The sequence below is a fragment of the Hypomesus nipponensis genome, chromosome 25 (genome assembly GCF_054491055.1).
Source record: "Hypomesus nipponensis isolate SF chromosome 25, ASM5449105v1, whole genome shotgun sequence".
In the NCBI taxonomy this organism is placed as follows: domain Eukaryota; kingdom Metazoa; phylum Chordata; class Actinopteri; order Osmeriformes; family Osmeridae; genus Hypomesus; species Hypomesus nipponensis.
Genome location: NC_140385.1, coordinates 2,792,501 through 2,815,000, shown reverse-complemented (window position 1 = coordinate 2,815,000; position 22,500 = coordinate 2,792,501). Strand labels below are relative to the sequence as shown.

At 50.7% G+C, this 22,500-nt stretch overlaps 3 protein-coding genes across 8 annotated transcripts in view; 2 read left to right on the top strand and 1 right to left on the bottom strand.

Moving 5' to 3' along the window:
• mtm1 (myotubularin 1) overlaps positions 1-7,319 on the top strand; it is a 12,418-nt gene extending 5,099 nt beyond the window's left edge. Inside the window, exons 7-15 of the mRNA XM_084691969.1 lie at positions 1-11; positions 426-575; positions 709-894; positions 2,004-2,186; positions 2,293-2,496; positions 2,619-2,711; positions 2,955-3,068; positions 3,744-3,920; positions 4,761-7,319. The exon at positions 1-11 is cut by the window's left edge and continues 73 nt beyond it. Coding sequence (XP_084548095.1) covers positions 1-11; positions 426-575; positions 709-894; positions 2,004-2,186; positions 2,293-2,496; positions 2,619-2,711; positions 2,955-3,068; positions 3,744-3,920; positions 4,761-4,949 — 1,307 coding nt within the window. The 3' untranslated portion in view covers positions 4,950-7,319. The remainder of the gene's footprint in view (positions 12-425; positions 576-708; positions 895-2,003; positions 2,187-2,292; positions 2,497-2,618; positions 2,712-2,954; positions 3,069-3,743; positions 3,921-4,760) is intronic.
• A 431-nt stretch (positions 7,320-7,750) lies between these two features.
• On the top strand, positions 7,751-16,692 carry mtmr1a (myotubularin related protein 1a). Of its 5 annotated transcripts, none has more exons than XM_084691964.1 (17): positions 7,751-8,200; positions 9,358-9,463; positions 9,612-9,635; positions 9,972-9,995; positions 10,887-10,962; positions 11,119-11,213; positions 11,316-11,423; positions 11,835-11,936; positions 12,089-12,172; positions 12,439-12,588; positions 12,946-13,134; positions 13,237-13,422; positions 13,869-14,075; positions 14,305-14,397; positions 14,477-14,590; positions 14,799-14,975; positions 15,131-16,692. In XM_084691964.1, the coding sequence occupies exons 1-17, from the start codon at positions 8,079-8,081 to the stop codon at positions 15,296-15,298; spliced, it is 2,025 nt and encodes a 674-aa protein (XP_084548090.1). In that variant the 5' UTR covers positions 7,751-8,078; the 3' UTR covers positions 15,299-16,692. The 5 variants fall into 5 exon arrangements, with proteins under 5 accessions (XP_084548090.1, XP_084548089.1, XP_084548092.1 ...); XM_084691963.1 differs by having other exon boundaries at positions 10,884-10,962; XM_084691966.1 differs by lacking the exon at positions 9,612-9,635.
• A 140-nt stretch (positions 16,693-16,832) lies between these two features.
• Positions 16,833-22,500, bottom strand: part of cd99l2 (CD99 molecule-like 2) — a 17,103-nt gene continuing 11,435 nt past the window's right edge. For both annotated transcript variants that reach the window (XM_084692000.1, XM_084692001.1), the window contains 2 exons: positions 22,493-22,500; positions 16,833-21,045 (listed from right to left, as the gene is read on the bottom strand). The exon at positions 22,493-22,500 is cut by the window's right edge and continues 58 nt beyond it. In XM_084692000.1, the coding sequence (XP_084548126.1) occupies positions 20,984-21,045; positions 22,493-22,500 (70 nt within the window). In that variant the 3' untranslated portion in view covers positions 16,833-20,983. The remainder of the gene's footprint in view (positions 21,046-22,492) is intronic.

Genomic DNA, 22,500 nt, shown 5'->3' with positions numbered 1-22,500 from the left:
TCAGGAGACAGGTGAGCGGGCCAGGACCTCATCCTCCTCTTCCTTTTGGTCTTCCTTTTCTTCTTCTTCTCCTCCTCCTCCTCCTCCTCCTCCTCCTCCTCCTCCTCCTCCTCCTCCTCCTCCTCCTCCTCCTCACAATCTTCCTTCCTTCATTTCCTAGCGTTTCCTCACCTAATGGTCATGGGTTCAAATACCTCCCTGTCTCTGTTTTGGCGTGTTAAGTTTTAAGGATCAACAGCTAGCTACTGTTAGCCTTTAGCTACTTTCGGCTGCTGTGTCTATAGGTCACTGCTGGTCAGATGAATCTAAACTTCTTCGTTGAGACAACATCGTTCTCTCAACGCCGGAATGAAACCAGGAAGTTGTGACCCGTCGACCACACCCTTAGCCAAACAATGCTCTTGTGTGTCTCCGCCCCCCTCCAGGGCTTACCCAATGACAAGTGGCGGATCACGTTCATCAACAAGGGGTACGAACTGTGTGACACGTACCCCACCCTCCTGGGCGTGCCTGTCAAGGCTGCGGAGGAGGACCTGCGGAGGGTGGCCACCTTCAGGTCACGGGCTCGCATTCCGGTACGAGGGGAGGGAAAGGAGGGAGGGGGATAGGGGGAGGCAGGGGAGGGAGGGGGATAGGGGGAGGCAGTGCGAGGAATGGAAACATGGTACAGGTGTTATGGGTACAAACCCCCCTCCTCCCTCCTCCCAGGTCCTCTCCTGGATCCACAGGGAAACCCAGGCGGTGATCACCCGCTGCAGCCAGCCCCTGGTGGGCATGTCCGGCAAGCGGAACAAGGACGACGAACGCTACCTGGAGCTGATCCGGGAGGCCAACGGCACGGCCAAGCTCACCATCTACGACGCCCGGCCCAGTGTCAACGCCGTCGCCAACAAGGTCAGAGGTCACCGCGAGGGGTCGGGGGGGGGGGGGGGGGGGGGGGAGGAAGGTCAGAGGTCACAGCAAGGGGTCGGGGGGGGGAGGTCAGAGGTCACCGCAAGGGGTCAGGGGGGGAGGTTAGAGGTCACCGCAAGGGGTCAGGGGGTCCAGATTTTAGTTGGTGCGGAAAGGACGTTGGGATGTGAGATCTGGGGTGTGGGGTCTGGGGTGTGAGATCTGGGGTGTGGGGTCTGGGGTGTGGGGTCTGGGTCTAGTCAGACCTCTGTTCTCCTGTCCTCTGTAGGGTGTGGCTAGCTGTCTATCTGGTTGTGTTGCCCCGTCAGAAGACAATGCAGAGGTAGTCTGAACTGTATGTGTGTGTGGGGTTGTGTGTGTGTGTGCGCACGCCCGCGTACCAACACGTTCTGTGCTCACGCAATGGAATGTACTAACAGCACCGAGTGGTATAATGCACCTCCCCTGGGGGAAGCCCCCCGGGGAGCTGTGAGAGTCGTAACAAGCACACCCGGCTCCACTCTGCTAGCGTGCTAGCCTCTGTGTCGAAGCTTTCCTCGCTGGGCTGGAACATTCACCTGCTCCCGGCCCAACCTGTATCAGTTTGTCTGTTTATCAAACTGGCCAACAAAACAGGACGTGGTCCTTTTCATCATGCTGAATAGGAAACAACAAGACAAAATAACCTGTTGTTTGAGCGTTTTGTTATTGTGAGGGTTTAGCTTCGTTTGTTTTGTTTCCCAAACACGAGCAACGACCAGATGTATATGTTGCTGTTTGTAAGGACCAGGTAGTTCCCAAGCCCAGGTTATGGGCTCTCTCTCTCTCTCTCTCTCTCTCTCTCTCTCTCTCTCTCTCTCTCTCTCTCTCTCTCTCTCTCTCTCTCTCTCTCTCTCTCTCTCTCTGTCTCTGTCTCTCTCTGTCTCTCTCTGTCTCTCTCTGTCTCTCTGTCTCTGTCTCTCTCTGTCTCTTGCTCTCTCTGTCTCTCTCTCTCTCTCTCTCTCTCCTCCCCCCCCTTCCCTCTCTCTCCTCTCTGACCCTCTCTCTCTCTACCTCCCTGTACACTCCTCGTTCCTCTCCCACCATCAACCAACCCACTTTGACCCCTGCAGGCCACGGGCGGGGGCTACGAGGGGGATGAGTACCAGAACGCGGAGCTGGTGTTCCTGGACATCCACAACATCCACGTGATGAGGGAGTCTCTGAGGAAGCTGAAGGACATCGTCTACCCCAACGTGGAGGAGGCCCACTGGCTGTCCAGCCTGGAGTCCACACACTGGCTGGAGCACATCAAGGTAGGGGGGGGACAGTGGGGGAGAGTGGGGGAGAGTGCGAGAGCGAGAGCGTGACCCAGCGTTTCAAGATGTCTCAACCTCCTTCCCCCCCTCCTCCTCTCCCCAGCTGGTGTTGTCGGGGGCGATCCAGGTGGCTGACAAGGTGTCGGGGGGTCAGAGTGTGGTGGTGCACTGCAGCGACGGCTGGGACCGCACTGCCCAGCTCACCTCTCTGGCCATGCTGCTGCTGGACAGCCACTACAGAACCCTCAGAGGGTTCCAGGTGCTGCTGGAGAAGGAGTGGATCAGCTTCGGACACAAGTTCTCCTCGGTACGACACACACACACACACAGGCTCTCTTAACACAAGTTCCTTGTAGGTGGTTGTGTTGCTCTCCAGTGTTGCTTTCACCACTCATGTGTGTGTGTGCGGGTGTGTGTGTGTGTGTGCAGAGGATAGGGCATGGAGATAAAAACCATGCAGATCAGGACAGATCTCCCATCTTCGTGCAGTTCATTGACTGTGTCTGGCAGATGACCCGACAGGTAGGTGACGCACACACTCTGGACTCAAACAAGCACATGCCACAATTCACACAACTTTCGGTTGGTTGGTTGGTTTGTTGTATTGATGGATGGATGGATGGATGTATCAATGGATGGATGTATTGATGGATGGATCAATTGATGAATGGATGGATGTATAGATGGATGAACTGACAGCTGCTCTGGTCTGCAGTGATGGATGGATGTATAGATGGATGTACTGACAGCTGTTCTGGTCTGCAGTTCCCCACAGCGTTTGAGTTTAACGAGCGTCTCCTCATCACCATCCTGGACCACCTGTACAGCTGTCGCTTTGGGACCTTCCTCTACAACTGTGAGAGTGTCAGAGACCAGCAGGTAACACACTCTATTTGTCTTTCTTTTCCTGTCTCTCTCCCACAGTCTCTCCCTCTCTCTCTCTCTCTCTCTCCCTCTCTCTCTCTCTGTCTCTCTCTCTCTCTCTCTCTCTCTCTCTCTCTCTCTCTGTCTCTCTCTCTCTCTGTCTCTCTCTCTCTCCCCCTCTCTCCCACAGTCTCCCTCTCTCTCTCTCTCCCACAGTCTCCCTCCCTCCCTCCCTCTCTCTCTCTCTCTCTCTCTCTCTCTCTCTCTCTCTCTCTCTCTCTCTCTCTCTCTCCTCCCCCCTCCCTGTGTACTCTGTGGTGCCAGATCCCCATCCCCTCTCCACCCTGATCATGTGAAGTAGAGCAGAAGACAGAGAGGAGGACAGCAGAGAGGTTAGCAGATGGCTGAGTGGTTCACACGTAATAATGCACTTTAGAAGGAGCTGGAAGCGCTCTCTACCTCCTCCTCCCTCCCCATCGCTCTCTCTCTTTACCCTCTCACAGGGAAAACTCTTATCAGTGTTGTTATTTCTCCTCCTCTCTCCCTCCCCCGCTCTCTCCTTTCTCCCTCCCCCTCTCTCTCCCTCTCCCCATCCCCCTCTCCCACCGTCCGTCCGTCTCTTCCTCCCCCTCTCCCTCCTTCACCCTCTCTCTCTCTCTCCCTCCCCTCTACCACCCTCCCCCCCCCCAGGAACTGCGTTCTAAGACAGTGTCGCTGTGGTCGCTGGTGGGCAGCAGCCGGGAGTCGTACCTGAACCCCTTCTACACGTCAGAGGCAGGCCGTGTGCTCTACCCCGTGGCCAGCATGAGACACCTGGAGCTCTGGGTCAGCTACTACATCCGCTGGAACCCACGCATACGCCAACAGGTACACACACACACACCAGCAGGTACACACACACACGCCAGCAGGTACACAGGGGCTGGGGGTGGTACAAGGGAGGAATGGGTTAAAGGATGACTGTGTGAAAGAGGGAGACACTGTGAAAACCTTTTTACCCCAAACACACACACACACACCCCAGTCCCCCTCAACCCCCTCCACTCTCCTGCTGGCGGGAACTTAGTCACTGGTGCAGAAAATCCTATTTCCCTGTCATAATTACGCACACACACATTCAGGCACGCAAACACACACACTCTCACACACAACAATGTTTTGGGTTCCCACCAGTCGACCCTTTTCAAAGATGCTCGCTGAAAAACATGTTTTATTCATGTTGATGTGAATAATGAACATCCTCTAGAAATGTGTTGTTTGTTTAGCCTAACCCTGTTTCTCTCTCTCTCTCCCTTTTCTCCTTCTCCTTTTTTTGGTTCACCTTTTTCTACCTCTGTACATCTCTCTTTTCCTTTCTCCCCCCTCTGTCTTTCCATTTCCCTTCTCCATCCCTTCCTCTTCCTTCACTCTCCTCTCCCTCATCCCTAACCTTATTCTTCCTCTCCTTTCTCCCCACCCATCTCCCCCCCGTCTCCTCTTACTTTCCAACCCTCCCTCCCTCTGTCCTCCACTCTCCCCTTCTTCCCCCCACTCTTCTCCATCCCCCTATATCCTCTTCCCTCCCCTCCCCCTCTCCTCCCCCTCCCCTCCTCCTCCCCTCCCTCCCCCCTTCCTCTCTCTCCTCTTTCTCCCCCTCTCCTCTCCATCTCCTCCTCCCCCTCCCCTCACCCTCCCCCCCCCCTCCCCTCCTCCCCCTGGTGAGAGCAGCAGCAGAGCCCGGTGGAGCAGCGCTACGTGGAGCTGCTGGCTCTGAGGGATGAGTACCTGAGGAAGCTGGAGGAGCTGCAGCTCTCTGACTCCGCCCCTTCCTCCCACCTGGCCAACAGCTCCGCCCCCTCGTCCACCGCCTCGCCCCCCCCCGCGCAGCACGTCACGCACATGCACACGCCCTTCTGATGAGGGAGGGGGGGGGGGGCAGGGGGGCAACACGTGTCTGGTCTCATGTAAACATACACTCTCTCTCTGTCTTTCTCTGTCTCGCTGTCTCTCCCTATCTCTCTGTCCTCTCTCTCTCATTCTCTATATCTTTATCTCTCTTGCTCTCTCTCTCTCACACGCACACACACACTGATTTTTCTCACTGACACAAAAGGAATAGTTTTGTATATAGTGCCGGTGATAACGAGGAGGATGTTGACTGCAATAACATGGACAGTAATAGTGCTTAATAATAAGTAACACCAGGGTTTCCGTGGTTATGCAATATGTCACAGTACAGCCTTGTCGCCCGCCCATTAGACACTCACTATCTCTCTCCCACAGAGATGCCTTAAAACCCTGATTTATACTATGTGTACTGGGAGAAACCATGGATGTGCGTGTGGGTCACTGTAGTGGGGGGGGTCGTTCGGACATCGTTCCTTCCTCCGTTCTGTGGCTGGGCTGGGGTGACGGGTTCCTCTACTCCCAACTTTCCCCCCTCTCTCTCTCCACACACACATACACAGATACTTTCATATACACACTCTCCCCTCAGTCAGTCCTATGCAGTCTTCCAGAACCCGGTTCCACAACAACGACCTTCTGGGTGACACCCTCCCTGTACCCACAATGCATCTGTAGGATTCTCAGCTTCACTCACGGTACTGAGAATCAAGATTCCATGGCGCCCGCCCGTTCATAAGAAGAATTAAAAAAAACACGCCACCTCATGGTTCTAAGGAAGAAATTGAGTTTTGGGTCGGGCCGTCAGTGGACGGCTCTCCCGTAGGGAGATGGTTCCTAGACTCTTTCAGGGTACTATGACGTGAGGTGCGCTTGTTTCGGGGGGTGGCCCCAGGAGCTTGTTTCTAATCCGTACCTGTGGCTGAAGATATGCGGGTGAATGATACTGTAAGCTTGTCTCCAGGAACTTTCTAGAAGGCTTTAGTGAGCGGGCAGGGCCGGGGTAGAGCGTAGCCGGCCGGGTCCAGTTCTGTGCCTTTATCAAAACGGGAAATTTTGTACCCTGAATCGTTCTTTTGTTTTTGTTGGTATTTTGGGTGAGCTCATTTTTGGCTTGTTTCGTTTTTTTTATTCTCCGGGTCAACCTGGCTGGGTGAAGTTATGATTAAAGCAAATCGGGGGGGGGGGGGGGGGGTTTGAGGTGACAGGGTGCCATCCCGGGGATGTCCCGGGTTATAAAATGAGTTCGCCTGGTGTTTGTTTGTGGGCGGCATTATTGTCAGAGGGCAGGAAGCGGGAAGTGGTTGATATAGTTGCTGTTGTCATGACATCAGACTCAGCTGGCCTCTCTGAAGACTTATGTATAATATTATTATACGTCTTATAATGTCTACATTTAGCAGATCTAGGAGGTGCTTTTCTGTCTCATCCATGCAGGGTAACCGTGGGGATAAAATATGAATTTGACCTGGTGGTCTGCCCCAAAACTGCGTGTGTTAGAGGGGAAACTGATTCTGGATCAGGGGTAGAAATGTCAACAACACCTTACTGCAGAGCAACCAGGAAGTATCTTAATCTTCCTGTATCCTGTTTGGCTCTGAATGCCGCCCCAGAATGCAACACTTTGGAAGAATTTGGCCTCAATGAGGAAATGAAGGATTGATAAATAAGAAACGACTGTTTGAGAGGAAATGTAAACAATGACAACAACAATCTACGCAAAATACTTTGTGGTTGTTTGTGTTGTAGGGAAAAAAACAAAATCTATTTTGTTTATTTTTTACTTTGTACAAGTAATTATGTAAATTACCTCAAGCAAAACCTATTTTACTGTCAAAAGCTCTATTGTTGTAAAATATAATTATTTTATTTAGTGTACAATTTGACAAGTTTTATAAAATGGATAGTAATGAGAGAAACAAAGTATTTCAGATGGTTGAATTGTTAGTAATTGGTGGATTTCTTACATATTTTTCTCCATATTATTTTGTTCTTTAAAAGGGCATTTTTTTGATGTTTGCTTTGTAACACAGAAAACCCAACACGAAGTTAAATATTGAGTCATATTCGGAGTCATATTCAGAGATGATTCATGATTCAGGAACGAATCAGTCAGTTCCAACTTGTGATTCAGATAGATGGGATTGAATGGACGTTCCGAGAACCATTTTCGTCTCTCCTGTGATTCAGTTTAAGTTTATTTTCTTTCATTCATTTACTAGTATATACTACCTTAATTTAGGTAATGTTAGTTTTAAAGGGATTTTTCTTTTTGTGTCCTAAATGATAATATACTCCCACATGTATGCTTCACTGTAAGTTTGAAGGCTCTTGTTATGTAAATAATACTGATTAAATTAATTTAAAGATTTCTCACTTAAACATGTCACCTTGACCTTGCTTTGCTTCCTGGAAAATACGTTTGTGTAAAAAATGACGTTATTTCTTATAACTAGTGGACTGATTATAAGAAATGCGTATTTTATATTATGTTTACAGATTTCGTCAATTCGGAAAACATCCATAATGGCTGCAGGACCTCACACGATGACACCGCTAAACCTGTTTGAAATAGATGATTCTGAGGTCACCGTTAATATCAAAATAACACAACGTAGAATTGTACGTAATTTAGTTGTACATACTTGTATCACAAAGTATGATAATACCTAAAGTATTGAATTGATCCATATTAGAAATTCGTTCTTAATAGTAGCCAATATCCTCAAATGTGTCATTTTTCCCAGCCACCGTGCGCGCGGCCGAGGATGCTGATGAGACTGGGGATGAGAAGTCTCCGCGAGATGCATTATGGGTAATCTATGTATGGTCGCCCTGTCAGAGGGTGTGTTTCAGTCTCGAGCTCAGCGGCTCCACTTCCTTTTGTAAACAAACACGATCTGTATCGGTGACAACATCCGAGCCTGCGACGTAGGAAGCAAACATCCGCGTTCAGCCCGGTCTGATGTAGCTAGCGGGACCGGATGAGGGAGGAGGAGCGGGTTATCGCTGTCATGGCATCCTTGACTTCGCGGGTTTAGACTCACAGCGACCCCAATCTGTCGGAAATCGGGAAGGGAAGCGGAATTGATAGATTACATCGTTCGCGACGCACTGAAAGGATACGGGAGATTTGGAAACATGGAAAAACAATTGGGGACCGGCGGAGCAGAGAGCCTTGCGCCGCCGGTAGTGCCTGCGAGGAAACCACGGACGCTGACCACATCTGGATCTGCGCAGTCCAGCGTGGAAACATTGGACAGGTGAATATCTTAAACTGTAGTGGCGGCTGTCATTTCCGTTGTTGTCATGAAACTACTTCAGCGAGCCTTAATCTTTTTTTTTTTTTGTCTGGGCGGTGTCGCGTTAGTCTCGTGGTTTGCAGGCAGGCAGGGACCCATTCTGAAACGAGACAGGAACGGAAGAGCATAGCTCGCTTTACTTTGCCAGATTCCGTGACTGCTTTACAAGATGAATTTGTCTCGGTTTCGTTTTATCCCGCAGAGGGGTTTGAATAGAACGTATATAATAAACCAAAAAAATCGGACGTTTCTCTATTCTTTTGCCATTTCTCCCCTCCTTGATACACTGTCAGTGTTCCATGGAAGCCGTGAACCTCTTATCTCTCCGGGGTATTTGGGCTGTGGTATTTCGCCTGCCAGATGGGCTCGGGGCTCCAAGCTACCGGCCAAGTAACACGCCCCTGATGTAAACCAGAGATCTGGCCCGCGGGGAATTAACCACGTCCTACTTTAGGCCAAAATACAGTCTTTCTTTGACGTATTTAGGTCACTTTTGTCCAATAACATGATTGGAGCTTTGCTCTTCTGATTTCTCAGTCTCTCACCCAGGGCTTGCAACTAAGTTTTTTTCCTCATTGTCCCAGTACTGTCCCAAAGTGCAAAATTATTCGTCACAAACTGAAATTGACCTGTCCCAAAATGTAAATTCTTGTTTTTGAACAAGAAATTCTGAAATGGGTCTTGGTTATTTGCAACACTATTTAAGTAATCCATACAGGCGTGGGGCTCAAATCAATGTCTGAATTTCAATGATAATACATACACAATAGAATACACAATGTTTTTGCTTGTTTCATGGTGGGGCACACAATCATTGGTGTAGCTGTAGAAAAAACGTTTCTAAAGGTTTAAAACAAGTAGGTTTGCATCATTGATGAGGGCTCTACTATACTCTGCTCTGCTTTACACAACTCTGTCTCTCCATATCCCTCTCTCTCTCTCTCTCTCTCTCTCTCTCTCTCTCTCTCTCTCTCTCTCTCTCTCTCTCTCTCTCTCTCTCTCTCTCTCTCTCTCTCTCAACCCCTCCCCCTCTCTCTCACCCTGCCTCCCTCTCTCTCTCTCTCTCTCTCTGTGTCTCTCTCTCAACCCTCTCTCTCTCCCTCCCTCTCCTCCTCCAGTCCTACAGGTTCCCATGTGGAGTGGTGCAAGCAGCTGATTGCTGCCACCATCTCCAGCCAGATCTCAGGGCCAGTGGCCCCGGACCCAGCCTCCAGGGACACCAAGGTGGGCGAAACAAACACACTCTTATTGCTTGTTAGCAATGTCATACGATGTTATTATCCTAACAGGCATTCACAGGCCCTGGGTGGGTGTATAGGACACACACACACACACACAACATTCCTCATAAGCATGTGTTTTTGACTGGCAGGTTGGCTGGAAACCAGATCTCAGGGTAAGCTGGATATGCAGCTGTGTGTGTGTGTGTGTGTGTGTGTGTGTGTGTGTGTGTGTGTGTGTGTGTGTGTGTGTGTGTGAGAGAGCTAGCTGTGTTCGTAAAGGCAAATCCTTCCAGCTATGTGAGTTTTAGTTCAGCAGCTGCACTTTGTACCATGTCTGCTCCACCCAGCTGGGATGTACCATGTCTGGGCTTGCTGTGATTGGTATAACCCAATCTGGCTTGCTCTCTGGGCTTGTTGTGATTGGTTCACCATCTGCTCCTTCTCCTGTTTTGTCTGTGTTTGTAATAACCTGGTGTGTGTGTGTGTGTGTGTGTGTTGTCGACCCACAGGTGTCCAGGAGACCCCATGTGAGGGTAAGACTCTTAGCTCTCTCTCTCTCTCTCTCTCTCTCTCTCTCTCTCTCTCTCTCTCTCTCTCTCTCTCTCTCTCTCTCTCTCTCTCTCTCTCTCTCTCTCTCTCTCTCTCTCTCTCTCTCTCTCTCTCTCTCTCTCTCTCTCTCTCTCTCTCTCTCTCTCTCTCTCTCTCTCTCTCTCTCTCTCTCTCTCTCTCTCTCTCTCTCTCTCTCTCTCTCTCTCTCTCTCTGTAGAAGAGGACAGGAAGCCACTCCAAACCAATGAGATCTCTCCTTCCTGCTTGTGCTAAACCATAATGCTAACATTTTCTCTCTGCAGGGCTCCGCCCCCTCATGTCTCACTTCCTGTTGCCGACCCAGCTGTTAACCTTCTGCTGCACCTCTGCACAACGATGTCTACCTCTCTCTGTCTCTCTCTCTCTCCCTTTTCCTGCCCCTCTTTCTACCTTTCTCTCTCTCTCTATTTGATAACAACCCACTGAGTTGCATTGTTTGGGCGCTTTTCAATTTCGTCTTTCTTCAATACCTCACACTAACACTCTCTCTCTCCCTCCCTCTCTCTCTATCTCTCCTCACATGTTTGACTTCCTTTTGGGGGGGGCAGGATGAAGGGGGGCAGAGTTACCAAGGCGACAGTGACTCTGATCTTCCTCCTCCCCACGCTTTGGCAAGTCTTCCTCTCCTTCCTCTCTTTCTTCCTCCACCTCCTTTCAAATTGCCAACGTCTGTCTACCTCTTCTTCCACTCTCTCTCCTCCTCCATCCCCTCCTCCCCAGCTTCTGCTCTGGTGCGTTCTGTCTACAGATGCCTAGGTAGTAGAGATAGAACAGTGCTCCCTGTTCCCTGTTCCACCGTGTTCTAAGGCGCGTCCGTGTTCTGCGTTCCTCAGCAGGCTCTGAGAGAAGGGAACCGGGCAGTCATGATGGAGGAGGTACCCTTGCTGCCAGGAGAGACCGTCAACATCGTGGGTGAGAGCCCACTACCTCTCTCTCTCTCTCTCTCTCTCTCTCTCTCTCTCTCTCTCTCTCTCTCTCTCTCTCTCTCTCTCTCTCTTTGTGTCTCACTCCCCTCTCTCCCTCTCTCTCTCCCCCCTCTCTCTCCCGCCCCCTCTCTCCCTCCCACAGTGAAGGATGTGATGTACATATGTCCCTTCACGGGCCTGGTGACAGGAACCCTAACCATCACCGACTTCAAACTATACTTTGTGAGCCTGGAGAGGGTAAGAGCACACACTACAGACACACACACACACACACACTCTAACTCTCACACACACAGTAACCGGACCCCTCCTGTGTTCCTCCCCTCGTGCTGGCGGCAGGAGGCCCCCTTCGTCCTGGACGTGAACCTGGGAGCCGTCAGCCGCCTGGAGAGCATCACCGTCCAGGGTCACGAGGAGAGCACACGAGGCCTGGAGGTGGTCTGCAAGGTACACACACACTACACACTACACGCACACTACACACACACTACACACACACTACACACACACCACACACACACACTACACACACACACTACACACACTACACACACACTACACACACATCACACACACACTACACACACACACTACACACACACACTACACACCACACACACACCACACACACACTACATACTCACCACACACACACTACACACACTACACACACACCACGTATGGCACACTTGCTCATCCACTGTACTCACTTTCTCTCTTTCTCTCCACCTCCCTTCCTCCATCCTGCTCTCTGTTTCTCTCCCCTACACTCTGTCATCCTCCTCTTCTTCCCTCTCTCTCTCTCTCTCTCTCTCTCTCTCTCTCTCTCTCTCTCTCTCTCTCTCCCCCCCCCCCCAGGATATGAGGAGTCCTAGGTTTGCCTATAAGACTGAGGGGACGAACAAACCAGAGATTGTGGAAGTTCTGACTCGACACGCCTTCCCCCTCTCCAAAGACCTGGTGAGACCTGCCACTCAGTACTCCCTGCTGTCTGATTGGACAAGGGACATTCCATTAGGTCAAGGGGCGGAGACTCCTGACTCCCACCACTCATTGACTCATAATTGGTTGAAAGGTCTGTCACTCATTAGCCTTGGCCTATCCTGTTGCAGCCCCTGTTTGCCTTCCGGTATAAGGAGGAGTTTCCTGTGGACGGGTGGAAGGTGTACGACCCCATGGCCGAGTACAAAAGACAGGTAACCATGGAAACGCCTCCTCATCGGCCAACGACGACGATGTTTATCTGCGGGAGCTTCTCAACCACATCTCTCCTTTCTTCTTCTCCTCTCCTCTCTCTCCATCACCGGCTCTCATCCCAAACCTCTTGTTCTTGACTCCCCCTCCCCTCCCCTCCCCTCCCCTCCCCTCCCCTCCCCTCCCCTCCCCTCCCCTCCCCTCCCCTCCCCTCCCCTCCCCTCCCCTCCCCTCCCCTCCCCTCCCCTCCCCTCCCCTCCCCTCCCAGGGTCTCCCTAACGAGAGCTGGACCATCAGCAGGCTGAACAGCAGCTATGAGCTGTGTGACACGTACCCTGCCCTGCTGGTGCTGCCCTCCAGCCTGCAGGAGGACGACATCAGGAGGGTGGCCAGCTTCCGGGCCCGGCACCGCATACCGGTCAGAGACTGTGTGGAGGGGGAGGGGGGAGGGGGGAGGGTGTGTGAGGGGGGGAGGGTGAGGGGGTGAGGGGGGGAGGGTGTGTGAGGGGGGGAGAGGGGGAGGAGGGGAGGGTGTGTGAGGGGGGGAGGGTGAGGGGGTGAGGGGGGGAGGGTGTGTGAGGGGGGCAGGGTGTGTGAGGGTAGAAGGGGGGGGGTTTCTGTGTTGTATGAAGGAGTGTGTGTGAGGGTAGAAGGGGGGGGCTGTGAGGGTAGAAGGGAGGGGGGTTCTGTGTCGTATGAAGGATGAAGGATCCATGTCGTGTGTCTGTGTGGACACATATGAAACCCCCCCCCCCCCCCCCCCCCTTGCCCCCAGGTGTTGTCATGGATACACCCTGAGACCCAGGCCACCATCGTGCGCTGCAGCCAGCCTCTGGTCGGCCCGGCGGACCGCCGCTGCAAGGAGGACGAGCGCTACCTGCAGACCATCATGGACGCCAACGCCCAGTCGCACAAGCTCACCATCTACGACGCCCGGCAGAGCAGCGTGGCCATGAACAACAAGGTAGGAGCAGCTGGACTGGGGGGGGGGGGGGGACAACTGCAGGAGGGGGTTATAAAGATGCATCCCCCTCTCCCGCCCTCTCTCTCCCCCCCTCTCCCCCAGGCGAAGGACGGCGGCTATGAGAGCGAGACGTTCTACCCCAACGCGGAGCTGGTGTTCCTGGACATCCCCAACATCCACGTGATGCGGGAGTCTCTGAGGAAGCTGAAGGAGGTGGTGTACCCCACCATCGACGAGCAGCACTGGCTGTCCGCCGTCGACCAGACTCACTGGCTGGAGTACATCCGGGTGAGGACACACACACACACATGGACACACACACACACATGGACACACACACACACATGGACACACACACACACATGGACACACACGGATACGTGCACATACAGACACACACGTAGACTACCACACACAAACTTGTTTCTGCTTCAACAAAGTCATTTATCCTGCCTTCCCCCTCTCTTTCTTTTCCCCTCCCTCTCTCTCCTCTCCTCTCCCCCCCTCCCTCTCTCACCTCTCCTCTCCCCTCCTCCCTCTCTCTCCTCTCCCCTCCTCCCTCTCTCACCTCTCCTCTCCCCTCCTCCCTCTCTCTCCTCTCCTCTCCCCCCATCCCTCTCTCACCTCTCCCCCCATCCCTCTCTCTCCCCCTCCTCCCTCTCTCTCCTCTCCCCCTCCTCCCTCTCTCACCTCTCCCCCCTCCCTCTCTCTCCTCTCCCTCCCTCCTCCCCCAGCTCCTCTTGGCCGGCGCGGTGCGTGTGGCCGACAGGGTGGAGTCTGGGAAGTCGTCTGTGGTGGTGCACTGCAGCGACGGCTGGGACCGCACTGCCCAGCTCACCTCTCTGGCCATGCTGCTGCTGGACAGCCACTACAGAACCCTCAGAGGGTTCCAGGTGCTGCTGGAGAAGGAGTGGATCAGCTTCGGACACAAGTTCTCCTCGGTACGACACACACACACACACACACAGGCTCTCTTAACACAAGTTCTCCTCGGTACGACACACACACACACACACACACACAGGCTCTCTTAACACAAGTTCTCCTCGGTACGACACACACACACACACACACAGGCTCTCTTAACACAAGTTCTCCTCAGTGGGACACACACACACACAAGGGTGTATACGTATATGTGTGTATATAAATGTGTGTGTGTGTGCGCAGCGCGTGGGCCATGGAGACGAGAACCATGCCAACTCTGAGCGATCACCTCTTTTCGTCCAGTTCATCGACTGTGTTTGGCAGATGACCCGGCAGGTGACTACCTCTCACACACACACACACACACACACACACAGGTACTCACACTCACCTGTACCTCATCCTCTCCTCCCAGTTTCCTGCTGCGTTCGAGTTCAATGAGCTGTTCCTCATCACCATCCTGGACCACCTGTACAGCTGCCTGTTTGGTACCTTCCTCTACAACAGTGAACAGGAGCGGGTGGCCATGGCATGTACCATTAATGTGCTGACGGGGGTGTGGGGGCTTAAAGATGAACGGACCAAAAAAAAAAAAAAAAGTGTCAGTTGCTCTCTTCCTGTCTCACCCTCTCTCTCTCTCTCTCTCTCTCTCTCTCTCTCTCTCTCTCTCTCTCTCCTTCTCTCTCTCCTCTCTATGTTTATAATATCTCTACCCCCCCCCCCCCCCCCCGCCCCAGGAGGTACAGTCTAGGACGATATCTCTGTGGTCGTGCATCAACAGCCAGCCCGAGGACTTCACCAACCCCTTCTTCGTGGACTACGAGCACCACGTCATCTACCCGCTGGCCTCGCTGCGCCACCTGGAGGTCTGGAGCAGCTACTACGCCCGCTGGAACCCACACATGAGGCCCCAGGTGGGGTAGGGGTGGAGGGAGGAGAGGAATGGGAGGAAGGAGGAGGGGAGGGACCGAGAGGGAGGAGGATGTAGATTGGAGGGGAGATGAGGAGAAGGGTGTGTGTGTTTGTGTGTACATGAGTGTGTAATTGTCTGTGTGTGTGTGTGTGCTAGATGCCAGTGCACCAGAACCTGAAGGAGCTGCTGGTGCTGAGGGCGGAGCTTCAGAGGAGGGAGGAGGAGCTACGGAAGGAGGTGTCCTCCCGTTCGCTATCCTCGTCGTCAGACCACGCCTCCTCGCCGTCCCACAGCGGGGGCACGCCCCTGCACACCGCCGTCTGACCCCCCCCCCCCACCCATACACACACGCACGTGGTACACTGTGATGTCTGTTCTGCTGCACCAAGTGTCTGATACCAGTGTTGTTGTCACGGAGACATAAAAACAGAAAATCATAGATTCGTATAAACTTGAACTTGTCGTTTCAAGGGAAAAAGATTGGGGTCGTAAAGTCTAAAGAGTGGCATTATTAAGATGAAAATAATGCACATAATAGTATTTTTGACGCATTTTAACACCGTAAATTGTAAATATGAGTATATATGATTAATATATTTCAACCTGCCAAAATGTTAACTCATCGTATTTGACGGTAATGTTGTCTCACAAAACTTTTCACAAAACCTAAATTGTGAAACCGCACTTTTGATCGATTGCCACATTCCAGAACGCTCTCTGCTAAAGCCTGCATTCTGTCTCACAGCCTTCGGAACTCTAAAGAATCTAAATCCGACAAAGGAAAATTCTAGAATGAATATGACATGTTAAGAACCCCTTCGGTGTCATGTGACTTGCTCCTGTGTTTGAGTTTGAACCTCGACCCCTGAACCCCCCTGACATCTAAACCTGAGGTTCTCGCACATGCTCAGTGTGTTCCCTCTGAAACTTCTCCTTCCCTTTTACTTCCTCTTCCTTAAACTACGTTATTTTGTTATAAATGTATTTTTTTTATGTTTTAGATTTTTTGTTATATACTTTTACTGTTTTCTTGTTTATTGTTTTTGTACAGGGTGTTAATTTGCCCCTTGGTTACTTGAGCTCTTGTCCAGAAAGCCTCCGCGACATATTGTCTAGTTACGGTTGTGTTGTCTAGTTATGGTCGTGTTGTCTAGTTACGGTCGTGTTGTCTAGTTACGGTCATGTTGTCGGTGTGTGAAGGCCAAACTACTTGTGCTCCCTGTGTGTGTGACTGATGCTTGTGTAGACATCTCAACTGTGGCTACAATGTTCTGTATCTCCGGTGCATGTGTGTCAGTGTGTGTGTGTGTGTGTGTGTTGGTGTAGAGCAGTTGGGTTGTGAGTGATGGAGCAGAGACTAGCTAAGATGATCGTGGTTATAACGACCAGCTGGGCTGGTTGAACTCTCTCTCTTTCTCCTCTCCTCACGGATCCCACAGTGCCGCCCAGTGGTGACAAACCAACTGACCTTCCTCACCACCTTGTTGCGTAAAATAACAATTATATTTTCTTGTACAACAAAATAATTATCGTAATTTTTGCTCTTCCTCGTGAATGATTATTTATGATTATTGATATTTACTGTTTATCTTTATTTTTCTTTTTTTTTCATGCCTCCAGTATTTTACCTGTTGTCGGTGTTTTTGTCCAATCCCTCATTCATTAATGATTTGTCGCTGTGTTTATTTTGTTATGAATTATAAACAAACCAAAAAATGCTTTTATTTGGTTCAGTGTTGTATCTGTCGGTATAAATGACAGTTTGTCACCAATCAAACCCAACGTTTCAAGAAGCAGTTCTGTCCAGCTCTTACCAACACTTCTGACATTCCACCGAGAAAAAAAAAAAAAATGCATCTTGTCTTATTTTCAAACGTTTTTATTTAATAGTATCAACAACAGCGTTCCAGGTTGTTAAGTCAGGGAGATGCAGAGGTGAGACAGACAGACAGACAGTAGAAATCTGAAACTGGACAATCATCAGCATCATTATTAATGATCACATCACTTTCACCTTAGTGAAGATTGTCCTAAAGATGTATCCGTAGCTAGCCAGCGGCCTTTTCTGACTGTACCTAGAATTATCAAAAAGTATTGTGTGTGTGTGTGTGTGGAGGCACAGAAGTGTGGCAGGCGAGTGTATCAGTATTAAAGGCCATATCAGTGTCTCCTGGTCGGAATCAAGGTGTCATACATTGTGATGTTGTGAGAGCCCTGCATTCCGATTGGTTCAGTAAAAACATGGCTGCCGTCACTCTGCTACAATGACCTGAGCTCAGCTCCCTCATGTCTACTTCCTGGTCGCCCGATTATGACATCATCACCGGCCGGCCGTTCTGATCCGACTCACCTCCAGAATGTCATCATTCTGTTACTACAACAAGACCTTGAGAAACAACCTTTCAGGAAAACACTAAACAAACAACAACAGTTATTTAAAATCTCCAAATGTACTCGTCTGCACTGCTACGCCAACATCGCTAACAACAACCCGCGGCTCGGCACGCCTAACCGCCGTATCTGGGAAACGATCACCATGGATACGGTCGGACGCTGTCCTCGGTGCTGACAGGACCTACTGTTACCTAGACAACCCGGTTTAACCACAACAGTGCCCCCGGCAGCAGCTCTCTGACCTGCCAGCTACGCTAACTACAGAAACGGGCCTAAACCAAACTAATCAGAACCACGGACAGGGGCTCCTTTTTAGCCACGCCCTCCAAACGTTCTAACGTTCTAATGTCCAGCTCAGGCAACAATGTCAAAGTTCCGCTCACCCTTTTTGTTTTCTGAGGGGTGGGGGCCTAAAATCTCCATCAACTCTACATCCTCGTTCTCACACACACACACACACACCCTGGCGTATAACTCCCCTCCGCCTCAAGGCTCTCTCTCTCTCACACACACATGCTTGGTATACCACGGGTTCACACACACAATATTCCACAGTTCACTCACGCACACACACACACACACACTCTCCCTCCCTCTCTCTCTCCGTCCAGACTTTGCCTGACTCTCATACACAGCAGGGCTGTTTTGTTTAATGGTGGGGTGGGGGGGTCTTTAACAATCTTTTTAACTGCTTTTGAATTGCTGTGTAAACACGAGAATTCCTCATGTGTTTTTAATGTCCAGTTTGGAATCGATCGTGGTTTTGTGCGTCTTGGTGAGAGACGACAAGTTAAAACATTCAAAAGTTGGCTCCAATATCAAAACTTTGGCATGAAAGAAAGTTCTCTTTCTCTCTTCCTCTTAAAATCAATCTTCAGTGTTATCGGTCGTGCCAAAACAACCGTAGGTGCAATCTTTACAATAAAAAAACACAAATAACAGCCACTGTCCTTCTCTGTGGAACAACGCGTTGCGCCTGAAGGCCGGAATAATCCAGTCAAATGCATGGAGGCTACATCTTTGGTGGCTCTGAATTTTTGCTACAAGAAAGCGAGAACTCGCTGCGGAACAGATAAAGAGTCGAAGAGATTACATTCGGTAAACATTCGTTGAACATTCGTTGTGTACGCACGTGTAGAAAAGCTCTCTCTGTTTCCGAGGGTCTGGGATTCCCCATCTCTCACCACTTTGTTCGTTTAATCTCCCCCCCCCCCTCTTCTGTGCACATGAAAGTCACGCACACCCTCTCCACCCCTGGCCTGTTCCGAGATATAAATCGAACATACCTAAAGTAATTGAGAGGCAGAAGCTCCACCAGAGGCCCTGGCTCCAGATCTCACTAGGGTGTGTTTGTTTTCAGTGACTGCGGGTCCCAGAGTGAGTGAGCAGGGTATAAGGCATAGAGAGAAGCACCATCAGCAGCATGGCTAGGGGACAGAGACAGAGGCTAGCCATTGCCTTCCTGGAACTGGGTGAGTCGAATTCAACGCACCCACTGCCCTTTAACAACTGATGCAGGATCAGTCTTGGGCAGCTGGGCAGCATTTACTGCTTGATCCAGGGGCGGCTGTTCGTTTCAGCTAATGTCTGATCCGGGGACAGTGGTTAGGGGTGGCGAGGGACAACAGGAAATGAGGTCGTGCTGGAGCATCAAAGGAAGGGGCGTGGTTATATCAGGCTGCGTTTCCAAGGCAACGAAGGAGCCGATGGAGACCCCCTGCACTAGCACCTGTTGCGTACTACTTTTGAATGTACTAGGGTAGATGTTAAGTTCACTAGAACGTAGTAGCTAAGGAGCCGTTTTAGATTTGGCCAATAAATGTTTCGTTTTTTTGTGTTTTTTTTGTTTGTTTGTGGAATAAAGTAAAACTGTCATACCTAATAAAAAAGACCTTGGCGGATAAGTTCTGCTATTTTGAGACAAACTCCTTCTCTCAAAGGGGCGGGGGGTTAGAAAGGCGGTAAAACGCACATGTACACACAAACACAGGAACTACAGTGTATAGGATAATAAGCGTAAATACTAAGGGTACGTTGATTTCCTATGACGAGAATAATAAGGAGAATAGCACAGGCACACACACACTGCCCATATATACAAGCGGTGCAACCTTTTGCCACTATGCTTTCAAAGCATCAAGTAGCCCTACAACAAACTACTCACTAACAACAACAGTCTGGACTAATCTACCCAACCTAGAAATTACTCAATTTTCAAGTCAGACCCCAAAGTCTCTACCATCGCCATCAACTTCAAATATGCAAAAAGATAAAAGACTAAGTTTCGTGTTTTTTTTTTTTTCCTTCTTCAAAGTTACACACGGACTTCACTCGTCGCCCCTTCACACAAGCTTTTTCTAGCACTGTTATCTCAGTAGAACAAATAGATTAAAACATTTACATAAGAGTATTAGTAACATCATCTTCACATCACATTTTCACATTTTCAGACAAGTAAACTCCTTCCTCCTTCTCCAATTCTCCCCTTTTCTTCCAAACATGTAAATTGTACCACAGACAGACAACTCTCGGTGAGGTTAGTAAATCATTCAATTCAAATGAACATCAAATATTTTTGTGTCCTTTTTTTGCGTGTTTAGCTATAAAAATGCAACCCTCTATTGTTTAAATGCAAAACCGTCTGGGTGCAGGGAGGGCCCGTGGGCTTGTATGTACAGTGAAGGTAAAAATTTTACAAAAACCTAAGTGGGAGGAGTTCAATAGAATCGTGGGGTTGGCGGCGGGGTTATTCGGTGGAAAATTCTAGAATTATTTTGGAAGCGTACATTCCAAACATGTGGAGCATGTGACTTCAGATATCCCTCGTCAGTGATCTAATATATCAATGTTTTGATATGTCTAGGCAATATTGTCAAACCTCTGCTTTCTGATTTGTCAGAGCAAAAAAATCAGCCCGCCTTAATTTTTTTCATAGACAGGTGTCTTCACCAATGAGACATTCTGTAGATTTGAACTCGGGTCCTACGTAGGGTGCATGTTTGGACGACGACATTCATTTCGGGATATAAGGAGCATTACATAGTAAACTTCATTTCATCAGCTGTAGTAGTCAGCTTTGTAAACAAGGGTTATAAGTGGTGCTTCAACAGTCAAATAAATTAACAAGACACTGTACACAATGTTTTGGCTGGGGTAAGGGGTGGGTAAACAGAGACCAGCAAACAGACAGGTCCCACGTTGACAGCAAAGTAACTGGATAACAGTCACAATGGGACAACAATGCCATTCAAACGTAGAACACGCAGGAAGCGGAAACCGTTCTAGAATGTTCCGCCGCTGTTCTAGAATGTGTTGTCGCGGGTTTGATTTAAAATGCTTGGGGAGGCAAAATAACGTATCGCTTCTCAGAATGATCGGGTCTAAAATGGGATTGGGAACGCTGTCATGGAACTTTGAAGCAGTTTGCTGATCTCTGCATTGCCACTGTGTCGCTGGGGAACATCCTGTAATATGCCATGTGTGTGTGTTTGAAGTGTGGGTGGGCTTAATCTGCAAATTGGGTGTGTGCTGGTGCATGCCTATGCTGCTTAGGACAGTACACAGGTACGGTGGACGTGTGTGTGTGTGTGTGTGTTTTTGTGTGTGAGAGCAGCGTTACACAGCGTTCTCCTCACTGGGGGGCTCAGCGTTGGGGGGCTCCAGAAGGGTCTGCTGGACTGCATGGGGGAGGAGGGGGAGTGAAAATTGAACACTCACGATCAATACAATATCAGATCATGTGTTATACCGTAACACAATCCTATAATATGCATAACAATATAACACAACATTATAGTGTTGATAATGTATTGTATAAATATACAGTCTACATTGTACTATAAATGATGAAGCTAGCAATCCCCTTCACACTCCTTTCTAAAAACATGCTGACTTGTATTCTAACAGCTCACTTCCTGTCTGACACCAGGCTCACTTCCTGTCCTATTCTTCCTCTCTATACGCTGATGGTGTGGCTGCACATACTGAGTGCAAAAACAACATTCTTTGATTTTTTGTTACCCCTACATCTCTATCCCTCTCTCGCTCCCTCTTTCAATCTCTTGTCTCTCTCTGCCTTCCTTCCTCTCTCTCTCTTTAACCCCAGAATCCCCTCTCTCCTGTTCCCCCTCACCTCCCCATCAGGGTATTGGGTTACTCACATTCCATTAAGACTGAGCCCCCTCCTCTCCTCCTCCCCTCCTCCCCCCCTCCTCCCCTCCTCCTCCCCTCCTCCTCCTCCTCTACTCTTCCTCTCCTCCCCTCCTCCCCTCCTCTCCTCCCCTCCTCCTCCTCCTCCTCCTCCTCCTCCTCCTCCTCCTCCTCCTCCTCCTCCTCCTCCTCCTCCCCTCCTCCTCTACTCCTCCTCTCCTCCCCTCCTCCCCTCCTCCTCCTCCTCCTCCTCCCCTCCTCTCCTCCTTCTCTCCCCCTGCCATTCATCCTTTTTACTTCAGTCCTCCTTTGTCTCCATGGAGTCTGTTCTTTCTCTTTCCCTCCCCTCCTCCCTCCCTCCCCACCCTCCCCCCTTCTTCCCACACCTCGACACTCTTCTTCCAAGACCTGTCCATGTCATCCCCTCCCACATTCCTCTCATCCTCCCACCCTCTTCTCCCTTTCCTACCCCTCCCTCCCTCCCGCCCCCCCTCCCCTCTCCCCTCTCCTCCCCCCTCTCTTCTCCTCTCCCCCCCCTCTCCTCCCCTCTCCTTCCCATCCTCCCATCCTCCCTCCCCCCCTCCTCCCCTCTCCTCTCCTCCACTCTCTCCTCTCCTCCCCTCTCCTCCCCCCTCCCCTCCCCACCCCTCTCTCCTCCCCTCTCCTCTCCTCTCCCCCCCTTTCCTCTCCTCCCCTCTCCCCCCTCTCCTCTCCTCCCCTCTCTCCTCTCCTCCCCTCTCCTCCCCCCTCTCCCCTTCCCCTCCCCTCTCCCCCCTCTCCTCTCCTCCCCTCTCCTCTCCACCCCTCTCCCCCTCCCCACCCCTCTCTCCTCTCCTCTCCCCCCCTCTCCTCTCCTCTCCTCCCCCCTCTCCCCTTCCCTTTCCTCTCCTCTCCTCTCCTCTCCTCCCCTCCCCTCCCCTCCCCTCCCCTCCCCTCTCCTCTCCTCTCCTCTCCTCTCCTCTCCTCTCCTCTCACCTTGAGGT